Source organism: Panthera onca, chromosome F1 (assembly GCF_046562875.1).
Source record: "Panthera onca isolate mPanOnc1 chromosome F1, mPanOnc1 haplotype 2, whole genome shotgun sequence".
Lineage (NCBI taxonomy): Eukaryota > Metazoa > Chordata > Mammalia > Carnivora > Felidae > Panthera > Panthera onca.
The window spans coordinates 30,801,757-30,818,275 of record NC_138355.1 but is presented as its reverse complement, the minus strand read 5'-3'; the positions used below and the strand labels follow the sequence as shown (position 1 = coordinate 30,818,275).

Genomic DNA, 16,519 nt, shown 5'->3' with positions numbered 1-16,519 from the left:
CTGAACCGAAGTCAGATGCGTAACCAGCTGAGCCACTCATTTATTTTTATTTTTATTTATTTTTATCTTTTTTAATGTTTTATTTATCTCTTTTGAGAGAGAGAGTGCAAATGGGGAAGGGGCAGAGAGAAAGGGGGGGACAGAGGATCCGAAATGGGCTCTAGGCCCTGAGCTGTCAGTACAGAGCCCGAGGTGGGCTTGAACTCACAAACTGCGAGATCATGACCTGAGCCACCCAGGTGCCCCACAAAATAATTCTACTATATTGATAAGAAAATATGACTATTATCAAGCTGTTTAGTCAGCATAAGCAGATCGTTATCTTTCTCTCTGAGTCATGATATAATTTTTTTCTTTCAGTATTTTTTATTGTGCTAAAATAGATAATATAGGTGTACCTGGGTGGCTCAGTCGGTCTTTGGCTCAGGTTTTGATCTCATGGCTCATGAGTTCGAGCCCTGTGTCGTGCTCTGTGCTGACAGTTCAGAGCTGGGAGCCTGCTTCAGATTCTGTGTCTCCCTCTCCGTCTGGTCCTACCTGACTTGAGCCCTGTCTCTCTCTCTCTCTCTCAAAATAAATTAAATAAATAAATAAATAAATAAACAAACATTAAAATACATAATATAAAATGTACCATCTTAACCATTTTTAGTGTATAATTTAGTAATATTAAATACATTTATAGCATTGTGCATCATCACCATTCATGTCCAAAACTTTTTCCATCTTGCAAAACTGAAATTCTATATCCATTAAACAATAGCTCCATGTTCCCCCCTTTCCTGGCTTCTGGTAACCATTGTTTTACTTTTTGTCCCTATGATTTTGACTACTATAGGTACCTTATATGAGTGGAATCATACAGTATTCTTCTTTGTAACTGGCCCATTTCACTTAGCTGATGTACTCAAAGTTCATCTCTACTATGGAATATGTCAAAGTTGCCCTCCCTTTTAAAATTTTTTTGTAATGTTTATTCATTTTTGAGAGAGAGACAGAGTGTGAGCAGGCAAGGGGCAGAGAGAGAGGGAGACACAGAATCCTAAGCAGGCTCCAGGCTCTGAGCTGTCAGTACAGAGCTCAACGAGGGGCTCAGACTCACAAACCATGAGATGATGACCTGAGCCAAAGTCAGATGCTTAACCGACTAAGCCACCCAGGCTCCGTCCTGCCCCGTTTTTTTTGTTGTTGTTGTTTTTTGTTTTTTTTGTTGTTGTTTTTTTAAGTAGGCTTCACACCCAATGTGGAGCCTAACATGGGGTTTGAACTCATGACTCTGAGATCAAGAGTCAGATGCTTAACTGGCAGAGCCACTCAGGTATTCCAAAATTGTCCTCTTTCTTTTTTTTTTTAAAGTTTATTTTAAGAGGGAGAGAGAGAGAGAGAGAGAGCAAGCACGTGAGCAGGGGAGGGGCAGAGAGAGGAAGAGGGAGAATCCCAAGCAGGCTCTTTGTGGAGCCCAACACCGGGCTTAAACTCACAAATTGTGAGGTGATGACCTGAGCTGAAATCAAGAGTCAGATGCTTAACTGACTGAGCCACCCAGGCACCCCTCTATTGTTAATTTTTTGAGGAACTGCCATACTGTTTTCCACAGAGGCTATATTATTTGGCATTCCCACAAACAGGCCACAAGAGTTCCAGTTTCTCCGCATCAACACTTAGTATTTGTTGTTGTTGGCATTTTGATATTGCCATCCTAGTTGGTGTGAGGTAGTCACGATAGACTTTTTAATGGTTTAGTTTTCCAAAGAAAAATAAAGTTATCAGATTATCAGGGACTCTTAACAGGGCATGAAGGTAACTTAGAGTTGACAAAATCCCTTGCTGACTTTCATGAACGTTAAGATAAATGATAGCATTTTCCTTTGCTAATGTGATAGTATTGATGTTCAATGAACGCTGGTGGTATGATTGCAGGTAAATTGGCAGGATGAAGAGCAGCAAATCAAAAGAGGTGCCTTTACCAAATCCAAGGAACTCTCAAAGCAAGGATACTGTCCAAGGTATGATCTGTTTGCTTTAAATTGAACTTAATGCCTTGTTTAGGTCGTGTGTATAAAATTCTGGGCTAATCAGTAAATGAAAATTACATGTATACTTTGGTTTGTAAAAGGTAGATAAATTTTTAAATGAAATTTCTTTTAAACATACAAGGGATCTCACCTTCAAAGTTGTCCTATGGTAAACTTTTATAAAGGAAAACATTCTTCTTAAAAAAGAAGCAGTGCATGCAAAATTAGTTTTACACAGTTTCTTAGAAATTCTGAAAAATTCTGGTAATGTCAATAAGTGGTATAATATATGTCCTAATATAGTCTTAGACCTCTGTAGTGCACAGATAAGAAAAGGAAAAGTCTCACTGAACTCTTTTTTTTTTTTTTTTAAATGATGCATTGGGGGTAACTTTAATTTAGGGCATGATATATTTTGAGGTACATTGACAAGCTAGAGTACATCTGAAGGAAGATTATTGGGTTTGTGAGGGATCTGGAAATCATGTCACATAAGGAACATTTGGCTGAAATGAAATTTCCTAGAGAAGGATGACTCAAGGAACTATGTGGCCTTATGTTATTTGTAGGGCTATTATCTGAAAGACTAGATTTTACCTTTGTTTCTGTTGGTAGATTTAAGTCTGGAGTACTTTTCTAATCTTTTCAGCATCATAATGTGAAATATATCACAATATAAAACTTTGTATGTGTGTAGGTCATTGGGGCAAATTGAGGATACTGCTTATTGTTGGAGACGTCTGATGGAGCTGCGGGTGGGGGTGTTGGTCCAGCTGTCCCAGGAACTAATAGGATCAATGTCTAATACAACTGTAAAACATAAACTAGGAAACTTGGCGTTATAGGATGGGAAAAGAACCATGTTTTGGTTCAATATAATAAAGCAGTTGCTGAGGAATAGTTCTGCCTAATAAAATGGTCCTCAAAATCAAGTGCATTTAGAAGCTTATTAAAATGCAGATTTTGAAGACTTTTTCAGAGATTCTGATTCAGTAAATATCACTGTTTCCTAGCAGATATAACCACATCGTGGAATGCACTTTCTCAGACCAAGGCTGCTGTAAGTAATTATAGCTTCCATTTATTTCTTTCAGGTTTAAAATTGATTTCCTGTTATGATTGGATAGATTACATTTTTTTTTCTATAGTGCTTTTGTGATAGGAAAATAAAGTCAAAGATTTTGGTTGGAAATTAAGTACCATATATTACAAAATGAACATTAATGACAGCTATTAAATAATAAAGGGATAATCAAGACACTATTTTAGGTGGCAGGAACATTAACACTATGGCATATAAAATATTAAAATAATTTGTGCTATTTGTTCTCCTTTAATAAATTTGTTCATCTGGTATGTTGAAATGAAGATATAAAACAAAATGAATTTGGGAATATAGGGCTATGTCTACGTAGAAGGCTCAGAGTCAGAGAGGAAATGAAAGGAACAAATTTTTATTTAAATTCTATTTGGTTAACGTATAGTGTAGTATTGGTTTTAGGAGTAGAATTTGGTGACTCACCATTTACACAGCTTCTTTAATGGACTGTGAGTTGCCTCTTTTGTGGCAATAGCAGGCTGTTTTCTGTCAGTAGTGTTGAAGAATGTCTATAGGCAACCTGTTTTCATTTGTGTTCTGTCTAGTCTTGTCTGCAGTTTAGGAACCCAAATTTGGCAAGTGGTACATAGTCCCTTCAAAGGGAGCCTTTTTCCTTTTTCTTTGAATTTGAGTCACTTATTTCTTTACTGTGTGAATATGGTATTCTCTGTACCCTAATCTTCAGAACTGGTTTGAAAATACATCTGGAAAAGGTACTATAACCTAGATTTGGTCATAATGTAGGGTAAAATGAAGCATTATATATATTCTCTCTCTTCCATAAGAGCATTGTATATCTACAATGTAGGAATAGTTTTTATCCCCAGTTTAACTTAGAGTTAACCTAATTTAGAGCTGAACTGTCAATTGTCGTTTTTCAAAACTATTGTGTTTTTAAAAATAACTTTTTAAAAAATTTATTTATTTTTGAGAGAGAGAGAGAGCGTGAGGGTGCACAAGCAGAGGAGGGGCAGAGAGAGAATCCCAAGCAAGCTCTGCACTGTCAGCACAGAGCCCGATGTGGGGCTTGAATCCACAAACCATGAGATCATGACCTGAGCTGAAACCAAGAGTTGGGCACTTAACCGACTGAGTCCTCCAATTGCCCCTAAAAATAACTTTCAAGGATGACAGGGGGCTTATAATATAAATGGGAGAAAAAGCCTGATAACAGAATATCAATGATTATTCCAGTTTTGTGAGTACATTGTACCACAAAAATCTGAATGAAGATAAATCAGAATTTTACACAGTGTTTATCTCTGTGTGGTGGAATTTTGATGATTTTAATTTCATTTTTTATACCTTTTCTGTGCTTTACAAGCTTTCTCCTGTAAGCATATAATTAGGGGAAAATGGTTTTTAAATCATTGAGAACATTGGTGGTTCTACCAGAAGTTGACTTCTACTGTAAAGTGTATGGAAACCTGAGTTCTGTCTCGTGAATTTTGTTTTTATTGTGAAACTTATTTTATAGACATAAGACTTAAAAAGTTGTAGCCGTTTGAACAATTCTAAAATTTGAGTCCATCTGAGTTGTTCTTTTCTAATTTTTGCCTGTAAATTGCACAGGCTATATAACGATGATGTGCAACATATAATGTTAGAAAATGTACTGTTTCGAAAAATAATAAAAAAAAGGTCAACAAAACAAATAGAAACTCTTTGATATTCTTCAGTATCTTTTTTTTTTAAGTTTTAAAATATGTGTATTTATTTTTGAGAGAGATAGGGAGAGAGAGAAGAAGGAACTGGGGGAGAGGCAGAAAGAGAGGGGGAGAGAGAGAATCCCAAGCAGGCTCCGTGCTGTCAGCACAAAATCCCCACAAGGGGTTCGATCTCACAAACTGAGATCATGACCTGAGCTGAAACCAAGAGTCGGGTGCTCAACTGACTGAGCCACCCAGGTTCCCCTCTTGCGAATCTTTCTGATTTTCTTGTCCAAATGTGGGCAGCATTATACTACTTGTTACTATAGCTGAAGTAACAAACAGTGAAAAAGCTAATACTACAAAAAGGCAGTCTTGAATTTTTCCTACTTTAGAGAAAGGTGTCGGACAATATAATTTGTGACTGTGTCAATCAGTAGTAGCGGATTTATATACAGAATTAACCTATTTGTTGTGATGGTGTTTGAACTTTAGCTGAGACACATTGAAAACAAATTAGAAGTTGTCCCTACAAGTACAGCTGTGTTTGATTCTGTCATGGATACCAAGAAATCTTCGGCAAGTGCTACCAGAAAAATAAGCAGAAAAGGTATGTGTGTTGTTGCTTCCAGAATTACAGATGTATTACATTTTTGATGTTTTGTTTCAATTTAATTTCCTTTTATAGTCTGGTATATTTGCTTGCTCTTTTGTCAGAGACCATACCTCATCCACATTTAGGTGTTTTGTCTTCGGTGCTGAGTAGTTAGGAAGCAGCTTCATATTCAGTGACTACTGATGATGCTTTCACTATCTTTTGATGAGGGACTTTAGCATCATTGCATCACCTTTGACAGTGACTTTTCATTTGTTTTTCATGATAAGAATTTGATTTTAAGCCTTTGGGATTATGTCTGTATTTTAAATTCACAGATATATCACTTTGAGATTTAGTTGATTTAATAAGATTTACATATTGTTTAGGGGGTTAAATCATAATTGGAATTATGTATCTCATAGGTAAATTGACACAATGCCATTACTTTCTCTGGTTACCTTTCATATATGTAATTGTGTGGTTTCTTACTTAATTAGTGGACTAGAACCTGGAGGTTAGTACTTTCCATTAAAACTGTGATTTTTTTTTTTTTAAACCTGTGAGTCTGTTGGATTTTATTCGATAATTCCTTGTTTGAGTGAGAGCCTTTGACCAAAAGGAATTTTGTATGTAGAATTTGTTTTGCATTTTTTTTTGTTCAGAATGCGGTTTTTTCCTCTATAGATTGAGTGGTTTGTAATAGTTTAATTTGAATGTTTTCTATACACGTATATGATATTCAACTAGAGATGCCAGAAATAATACTTATTTTCATAAACACTACCCAAATTCAGAGGCAATCGTAGATTATATCATATGTTCTTACAGACTTTCTTTTCCTTCAGATGGTAGATTCCTGGATGACTCTTGGGTTAATGCTCCAACCTCCAAATCTTCAAAATCACGAAAAGAGAAATCTCGCAGCCCTCTCAGAGTTACCACCCTGGAGAGTAACATAAGGAAAAATAACCGCGTGGAGTTTCGTGAACCTTTGGTTTCTTACAGGTTAGTGTTTAACAGTAAATTATCAACTAGGATTAGCCTGTAATATTTACATTAAGATTATGGTTTATTTTCTTGAGTTTTGCATAGCACTGTGGCTCTAGTATTATTACCTTTTTCATTTCCCAAAAATGTAGAGCAGAAGTCTTATATATGATGAAATACTGACTTTCTACTCTTTCACAGATTAAATATTTGGGAGGAAGAAGTAGTGAATCCAGGCTACCACCATTGTAATATATGTTTCCTACAGACAGATTATTCAGTCTCTGGAAGTGTGGCTTTTTTTTTTTTTTTTCTTCATTAATATCTCAGATTAAGTGTTCTACATAATGAACTTTGTCTACATAATGAACTTTGTATAGCTTAGTTTTCTCCTTCTTCTTCCCCTCCTCCTCCTTCCCCTCCTCCTCCTCCTCCTTCCTCTTCTTCTTCCTCTTCTTCTTCTTCTTCCTCTTCTTCTTCTTCTCCTTCTCCTTCCCCTTCCCCTTCCCCTTCCCTTTCCCCTTCCCCTTTCCCCTTCCCCTTCCCCCTTCCCCTTTCCCCTTCCCCCTTCCCCCTTCCTCCTTCCCCCTTCCCCCTTCCCCCTTCCTCTTCTTCTTCTTCTTCTTCTTCTTCTTCTTCTTCTTCTTCTTCTTCATCAATTACCTGAAATTTCTTTCCTACTGAGAATGTGAATTGGTTTCTTATTTTAATTTGTTGCCAGTGGCTCCTTTTAGCAACTTATTGTCAGATGTTCAGGATTGATGTATGAATTTTGATAGAATGGATAATATAAAATGTGTATTTTTGTTAGCTGATAATTTAGGATTTCAGTAGATAAAATTAGAGAATTTTATACTTGAGGAATATTTTACTAATGATATAAAAGTATTAATGCTGTTAGTATAGCAAATAGTAATAGGTGATAAACACTGGGCCTTATATTTCTTTGTTTCATTAACATTTTTAGTGTTGTAAAATGTCAACCAGTAAATCAAGGAGTTTCGTGATGGTGCTAGATACTACTGAGTATATGTTTGTGCTCTTAAATTTGAGATAAAGAATTTGGGAGATAGAGGTAGATCATGAGTTCATATCAGTCTATAACATCAATATTTGATTTGATGCAGTTTTGAAATATCTAAGTGAAAATATTCAGTAGGCATTTGAAAATTTGGGTAGGAATGTGTGTGGAAAGAGGGCTGGGAATGTAAATTTGTGAGTTGTCACTAGTGTTGAAGTGATAAAAATGGTGAAGAAAATATAGGGGAGAAGGCCAGGGAATTAATCTGTGTAAAAGTTCATAGTTTAGTAAAAGGAGAAAGAAAAATGTGGAAAATAATCGGAGTTCAGAAATCTTTAACCACACAAAAACAACTTGCCTAGAAAAATAATCACTATCGGAATTGAAACTAAATTACTCTTTACTCATAGTCTAATATTCTTCCTGCAAAGAATACTACTTGAAAAAAAAAAGAATACTACTTGATATTTAAAATTTTATAAATTATGTATCTGTTAAGATAAGAAAAAGTACCTATAAGGAAGCTGTGAATAGAATGTCCTTCACCTGGCTGACTCCATTCATCACTCAAAACTTCGGTTTTGGCACCTTCTATCTGAAACATTGCCAGATGTGTTTCTATCCTATTCCATTCCCACAGCCTATTTAGCCCTTCCTGTATGCTCTAATAATACAATATAACTTCTGTTATATATATTTTCGTGTTGCTTTATATTTTGATTCCATATCTAACCATTACATTAGTTATGTAAGGCTGTAAATCTGTCTTATTCTCAAAACATCAGCGTAATGCCTATCATTTACTAAGTATTCCATAAATATTTTTCCCTAACATTTATTATGAAAATTTTTATATTTATAGAAAAGTTGAAAGAATTGTACAATAAACACCCTTCTATGTATTCAGCAAATATCTAATGAATGAGTAAATGAAAACTAAAAATACGATTTTCTTTTTCTGGTGGGGAGGGAAGATCAACTGTCCTTCCCTTTTTAAGATTGTGACATGATATGCAAACTACCGTTTTATGCTTTCTTTTATTCTTTACATTTGCTAATTTTATACCTAAATCCTTCTAACTATGAATTGTTCTGGTCTGGTAAAGGTAGTGCAAATAACTGAATTTAGTCTTGATCTCTAGTGGAAGCTACATGAGTCATTTCTCAGTCCCCATCTTATTTAATAATCGACCACTCAGAACGGGGTCTGATGTTTTTTGGGTCATGGATTCCAGTGAGAATTTGGTGAAAGCTGCAGACTATCTCCTTAGAAAAATGCATATACTCATAGACTGACAATAGATATAATTACCATATTATACTGCAACAGAGTTATGGCTTTAAGAATTTTTGCGATATTTAGAGTTTTGTGCCTTTCCATGAAACATCTAGATCCGTGCTGTATAATAGAACCAGTAATGTGAGCCATACGTACAATTTAAACAGTTTTACTAGTCACATACACAGACACATGAAGATGTTTTACATTCTTTTTCTGTTGTCATCCTGAGTCTTTAGAATCTGGTATGTAATTTACATTGTAGCACATCTCCCATTGGGGCTAACCATATTTCAAGGGCTCAGTAGCTGCATGTGGCTAATGTCTACTCTTTGAGACATTGCAGATCCAAATTTTATAATTTTGTTGGCTATTTTTTATAAATCATGTGCTGTTGTTACTGCTGAGACTTGTTTTCATTAACTTCGCTTTTAATAAACTACTTCTGTTCCTAAAATATAACTTATTAGAATGATGTATAAAATAAAAATAATCTCTGGAGGAAGACTTTTGTTAATGTTTTTATGAATAAAGAATATGGACTTTGTGATATGTACTTTGGCTATGCCTAGCTGTCTTTGCTTACTCCACAATTTCCAGATGTGCTATACAGAGTTTGAAGCTACCAAAAAAAGTGATCTATGGTTTAGAGAGGTTTAACTTTACTTGACTACATTTATTTGGAGGAAAATATTTATTATACCTCCACTTTATTTGTACTCCCCATCTATTTGTTAATTTGGTACATTATTTAGAAGTTACAAACACAGAATTTGAGAACTTTTTTCCCATACTTAAGATTTCATAGAGGAATAAAATGGATATTTTGGTAATAGGTATCAAGTGAATTTCTAAAGTCAGATTGTAATCCTATTTTCTGGAGTTCTTAAGGAAATCTCTCCATGTTTTGCATATTTCTTATTTTACATATGCACATTATGATTTAGATTATTTGCTATCTAACTTGATAGAGGGGGCACTGAGCATTGAATCTTAATGTTAGTGATGAGCATTTTGTTTTTTAACCTACTGGAATTTCTAGATTTTTAAAAAATCTCTAATATTAGAATTCTTTCAGTTTGACTGGTTTCAGTTTGTTTTTTGTGCTCTTTATTTAAAGCTTATTATTTTTTAATAATAGGGAAATCCATGGCACACCTTCCAATATAAGTCCTAGCCATCTAGAGTCAAAGCATGTATATTGTGTGGATGTTAATGAAGAAAAGCCTGAGAGTGGGAACCGGATGATCTGCAATCGAGAAGAACGGAACATACATTGCTGTGATTTTGAGAGCTCCCAATCATCTGTCATCAATGATACAGTGGTTAGGTTTTTAAATGATCGACCAGCAATTGATGCGTTGCAAAATTCTGAATGTTTGATTAAGATGGCAGGTCCTGTGAGAACTGAGGAAGAAAAGCCTAGTAGAGCAAAAGGAAATGAGAAGGCTTCTGTAAGTAACATGGGCCATGATGTTGATCCAAAAGTGTTACGGATAACGGACTCTTCTCCGTCCTCTACGAGTACTTGTAATTCCCAAAGATTAGATATTTTAAAGCAGCGACAACATGATGTCAAACTGGAAAAACTCAAGGAGCGAATTAGGAAACAGTGGGAACACTCAGAAGAAACAAATGGCCGGGGCCAGAATCTGGGTCATATTGACCATCCAGTAATGGTTGTTAATGTTGATAACTCAGTGACAGCAAAAGTCAGGAAAGTGGCAACAGCACCACCTGCTCCAACATATAAAGGTTTGTAGTCAGTCTTTGTATCTTTCTCTCTTCCTGCCTTCTTGTCCCCCTTTCTCCCTAGGGTGCATTTGAATAGAGAAGGTCATCTTTAGAACAGGGTGTGATTCTCAAATCAAATGCTTAAGAAATTAATTCAAGGTGCAGGTTAAAAATACAGATTCCTAGATGCTACACTGGATCTAAATCAGAATTTCTCGGTATAGAGCCCAGAATTAGATTTTTTAACAAGTCCCTCAGGAGATGAAGAACCCCATCTGAATAGTTAATAAATTGAACAAAAGAGAAAATACGAATTAGTGTCGTTTTTAGAGAACTGCCAGAATTTTACTCTTATTCCACCATTGTATTTGGATTGTTATTAGGAATTCTTTCAAAAGTAAATATTTAAAATTATAATTGAGTTAATTCCAGTTACAGTTGGTTACAGAATATTTTGGCACTGATATTTTGATCCTGTTATTTGAAGCTTTAAGTTTTGACAGTAAGGGATTCCCCCTCCGCCCCCATGTTTGAGAAAACAAATATTTAAATCAGATTTATGCTAACATAGATAGATTTTCATTGAGAAAATCCTTTTCTAAGAGAATCTCTGTTTTGTAGCCAACTCCAGTTTTTATATATGGTGGTTTTAAGGAGATTGTATTTTTATGTTCCTGAAATTATTTTCACAGAGTTATTCATGTAAAGTTTTCAATTAAAGAGTTGATTCATTGATCACATCAGTCTGTGTTAGATTTTTGTCATTAAAACTTCTGCTACCATAGCTTTTCTTTTATCAAAGTTCAGTTTTTCTAGATAAGCGTATGAAGATCAAAAATTGTCAAGATTCATTTTTTCTGTTAATTTTAAGTTATTAACGAACTAGGACAGTTTTTGCTATAGTTAATTTTGTTTTGTATTTGTCTACCAAGTCTAACTTTTCTCTGACCAGCTTTGCAGTTTTTTTGTAGTCCTAAGGTCTTCTTCTCCAGGATGAATTTTATATGTGAGGTTAGAGCAATTATCGGTTTTATTATTTTTTTATTTTTTTAATGTTTATTATTTATTTTTGAGAGAAAGAGAGAATGAGAGACAGAGAGCAGGTGGGGATGGGCAGAGAGAGAGGGAGACACAGAATCCGAAGCAGGCTCTGAGCTGTCAGCACAGAGCCCGTCGCGGGGCTTGAACCCACGAACCGTGAGATCATGACCTGAGCCTAAGTTGGACACTCAACCAACTGAGTCATCTAGGTGCCCCAGAGCAATTATCAGTTTTATTTTGTGTTGCTTATTATATTTTGATAATGATAATTAATTGTGAATTAGATAAAAGGTGGATAATTTTTATTTTATTCTTGCTAATTTGTGATAAAATTATGAGCAGTTCCCTTTAGAATACTGAAAACTTGTTTTGTTATTCAGGATTGGTCTACTGTATTATTAATTAAATTATTTCATATCCTTCTAGTCATTTGTGTACAATGTAGTAATTGTCCACACCGTTGACAGAGCAAATAGCAAATGTTCTTGTTAGTTGTGAGATAGTGATTATCCAAAACTTTTGCTATATTAATGTCAGATCCATTAAATAAAGATTGTACATTTAAGGTGTGTTTATTCTAGAAATCAAAGTTCTGAAATTCCAAAAGTTATTCCAGTAAGGCAAAGTTAAGATGATCAACCTAAATCCATATTTTATTTAATAATTTACAAAAATGTAAAAATTAAAAATAGGATGGAACAAAACAAACACAACCCGAACAAACCTGAGTGAAAATCTTAAAATCTTAACTTCCTCTGAGTTGGTGATTGGATTTCGCACTTACCTTTTATTTAATAATTTTTTAACCTGTTAGTTTTCATATTAAAATGTTTTATAGGGACACCTGGGTGGCTCAGTCAGTTAAGCATCTGACTCTTGATCTAGGCTTGAATCTTGATCTGGGGTTGTGGGTTTGAGCCCCACGTTGGGCTCCCTCCTGGGAGTGAAGCCTACTTAAAAAAAATTTATAAATAGAACTTTTGGGGGCTAATTTATGAACTATAGCATACATTTGTGAAATTATAACAGAATATGGTTTCCAACGTCCTGAGCAATGGATTTATTTTTCCCAACACTGAAAAACTATTTTTGTCAACTTTTTGCCAATGTAAATGAAAAGGATCGAAATATACTATATTCTAAAGTGACATTTTACTTTCATTTGTTCAAATATGTAATAAATTCACTTGGTTCACAATTCAAAAGATGAAAAGGATTTACCAGGAAAATCTCTTGTTCTGCAGCTCCCTGGTCCCCTTTCAGGTTATTACTTGTGTTAACAGTTCGTATATTCTTCCAGAGATAATTTTTGCATACACAAATAGTATGTGTGTGTTTAATTATTTTCTTTCTTTTTTTATGCAGTTGTTAGTATACTAAACCCATTCTAAACCTTGGTTTTCCATTTATGTTTTTTATGTTATTTATTCATTCATTCATTCATTCATTCATTCATTTAAAGTTTATATACTTATTTTGAGAGAGATACACAAAGTGAGTGGAGGAGGGGCAGAGAGCGAGAGGAGAGAGAGTATCCCAAGCAGGCTCCACACTGTCAGTGCAGAGCCTGATGGCAGGGCTCAAACTCAAAAACTGTGAGGTTATGACCTGAGCTGAAATCAAGAGTCGGACACTTAAATGACTGAGCCACCCAGGTGCCCCTGGGTTTTTTTTTGTTTTTTTTTTTTAATTTAAAGACATGAAAAGTGTTCTATGATTCTGCTTTAAAATTTCAATTTAAAAGTAGTGAACACAAACAGTGTTTATGTGATTTTTGTCTTATACTTAGTTGTTTGCATACATTTTTCTCCCTGGTGTAAATGCCCATGAAGTTTAAGACCTTATATTGATCATCCTTATTTTATTTCAGAGCCTAGTACACTGTCTTGAGCATAAGTGCACAGTAGCTTTTTTATTCTAGTCAATAAATTCAACTAGTAACGAAAAAAGGGGACAAAGAATAGAAATACGGTAGTCCCCCCATCCTCAGGCGATACGTTCCAAGCCTCCCAGTGGATGTCTCAAACTGTATAGTGCCAAACCCTATAAATATTATTTTTTCCCTATACATACATACATACATACCTATGATAAAGTTTAATTTATAAATCAGATACATACCTATGATAAAGTTTAATTTATAAATCAGATACAGTAACATATTAACGAAAATAACTAGAACAATTATAACAATACACTGTAATAAAAGTTAAGCGAATGTGGTCTCTCAAAATCTTTAATTTTTTTTTAAGTTTTCCTTTAAGTTTTAAAAAAAAATTTTTTTAAGTTAATTTACTTACTGTAAGCTAGGGAGGGGCAGAGAGAGGGAGAGGGAGAATCCCAAGCAGGCTCCATACTGGCAATGCAGAGCCCGATGCATGGCTCGAACTCACGAACTGTTAGATCATGACCTGAGACAGAATCTAGAGTCGGACGCTTAATTAACTGAGCCACCCAGACACCCCTCTCAAAATCTTATTGTACTGTCCTCACTCACCCTTCTTCTTGTGATGCTGTGAGATGATAAAATCCCTGTGTGATGAGATGAAATGAATGACATAGGCACTGTGACGTAGCATGAGGCTACTATTGGCCTTCTGATCATCTGATCCTGGGCCATGGTTGACAGGTGTGTAATGGAAACTGCAGAAAGTGAAACAGCCGGTAAGGGGGAACTACTGTAAAATTGGGGGACAGAAAAGGGAACTGGTGTAGATATTGAAAGCTTCTTTAAGTTAACTTACAAATAAAAATGCAGATATAATGAAAGGCTCCCATGGAGATAAATGTTTCCTAAAGAGGAGAGGAGAAAAAATGATAGAGTTGAATGCAGAGAGATGGGGTGGGGATGATGGTGGTGAAAAGTTGAGAGAGCGAGAGATTTGCATGGGATTGCCACACTTTCTTATTACAAACTGTAGCTTGCAATAGCCTGGACACTGCGTTTACAAATTTTTTGTTGCATGGGCATAATTGCATGCCCCTTGCCACAAATGTCACGTGAAATTAAACTTCTGCTCTTGTGCTAAAAGCTGAATAGATTCCTTTCTATTAGACATGTAATTAGTTTACCAGTGCATTTTTTTTTTCAACGTTTTTTTTTTTTTTTTTTTTATTTATTTTTGGGACAGAGAGAGACAGAGCATGAACGGGGGAGGGGCAGAGAGAGAGGGAGACACAGAATCGGAAACAGGCTCCAGGCTCCGAGCCGTCAGCACAGAGCCTGACGCGGGGCTCGAACTCACGGACCGCGAGATCGTGACCTGGCTGAAGTCGGACGCTTAACCGACTGCGCCACCCAGGCGCCCCTCCAGTGCATTTTATTTAACACTTCTAGAGTGCTTTTATCAGTTTTTTACTCCAGTCTGTTCTTTATATTGATTTAATTTTTACAAACATTTATTGGGTGCCAATTCTTTGATAAGTTGAGACCATCTGAAAACAGAAATCTTTATACTACTCTCGTTATCGTCCATATTCATCATTTTTATGATTTTTTAAAATAGCCTTCCAAAATAAATTCGAAGTAGGAAATCAGACTGTTAATCCCTAGGAAATAGCACATGTGTAATGTTTGTTGCAAGATTGAACAAGTATGTTTTAAAGACCTGTTTTCTACACCTTGGGTGCATTTTGCTTGTGTAGATAGCAGCTTGTTGGTTTGTTCAGCCATAGGCAAAATCAGACAGATGGTAGCAATTAATGCCTGTCTTCAAAGGAAGAAGTAGTGTTGTCTCTCTCTTACTCCTGAGAAGAGTAGTTCTTTCTCTGAAATCCGTAATTTACGATTGACATTCGTTTATCATTTAATTGAGTGCTTCTCCATTTCTAGTCCTTTTGAAGAAATGGATATTGCTTCATCTCACTGAAGCTTACTTTTTCCCAACAGTATTTGTCAGCACATTATGTGGTAGCTAATTATGCATCCTTCTTTTAAAAGCGTATAAAGCTGCTCACCAGCATTTGTTTTTAGGGAAACACAAATCAAAACCACAGTGAGATACCATTCACAACCACTAGGATGGCTGTAATAAAAAAGACAGAAACAAACAAAAACACAATAACAAGTGCTGGTGAGGCTGTGGAGAATTCGAAACCCTCATGCATTGCTGGTGAGAATGTGAAATGGTAGAGCTCCTTTAGAAAATGGTTTGGCAGTCCTCAGAAGTTAAACGTGGAGTTACCATATGACCCAGCAATTCAAACTCCTAAGTATGATACCCAAGGAAACTGAAAACATATGTCCACACAAAAACTTGTACATGAATGTTCATGGCAACATTGTTAATACTAGCCAAAAAGTAGAAACTGTTCAGGTACTTATCAACTGATAAATATATAAATAAATGTTGATATATTCATGCAATGGAATATCATTCAACAATAAAAAAGAAGAAAGCTTTGATACATGTTACATGGTGACTGAAAACATTATGTTAATTGAAAGACGCCAAACACAAAAGGTCACACACATATTGTAGGATTCTATTTATATGACACTTCCAGGATGAGCAAATCCATGAAGGTGGAAGGGAGGTTAGTAGTTCCCAGGGAATAGCATGATGGAAGAGTGGCTGCTAATGGGTACAGGAAATTAGTGTTGATAGGTCCATAACTTTGTGAGTATACTGAAAACCATTGAACTGTGTTCTTTAAAACAGTGAATTTTATGGTTATGTTAATTATATCTCAATTTATGAAGCAACTTTGATAAGACTCTTTTGTATTGTTGGTATATATTAGGCTTCAATCCTTCAGAGACCAAGATTCGAACACCTGATGGGAAAGTGTGGCAGGAGGCTGAATTTCAAAACATGAGTCGAGAACTGTATCGAGACTTAGCACTTCACTTTGCAGGTGAGAGTGGAGCTTTCTTAGATTTTGCATGTTTTATCATGTATGCTATCTGACATCATATTTAAACCTAAAATTGTCACCAAAATAAAGGTATTTCCCTTTTTTAACTGCATGGTATACCAAAGTAGTTGTGGTTTCAGTCATAAGGCTCTCTTAGCGTCTAGGCTCTGCTCCAGGATTAAAATTAGCATACATGGCTGATGAGACAGAAACTAGGTTATTTTTAACCTCAGAGACTC

The 16,519-nt window shown here is 35.4% G+C and overlaps 1 protein-coding gene across 3 annotated transcripts in view; it reads left to right on the top strand.

Moving 5' to 3' along the window:
- CEP350 (centrosomal protein 350) overlaps positions 1–16,519 on the top strand; it is a 155,877-nt gene that overhangs the window by 23,579 nt on the left and 115,779 nt on the right. For 2 of the 3 annotated variants that reach the window (XM_078440524.2, XM_078440526.2), the window contains exons 2-7: positions 1,921–2,006; positions 3,029–3,075; positions 5,259–5,373; positions 6,207–6,366; positions 9,790–10,403; positions 16,167–16,280. In XM_078440524.2, coding sequence (XP_078296650.2) covers positions 1,934–2,006; positions 3,029–3,075; positions 5,259–5,373; positions 6,207–6,366; positions 9,790–10,403; positions 16,167–16,280 — 1,123 coding nt within the window. In that variant the 5' untranslated portion in view covers positions 1,921–1,933. The remainder of the gene's footprint in view (positions 1–1,920; positions 2,007–3,028; positions 3,076–5,258; positions 5,374–6,206; positions 6,367–9,789; positions 10,404–16,166; positions 16,281–16,519) is intronic. The other variant, XM_078440525.2, reaches the window with a different exon arrangement.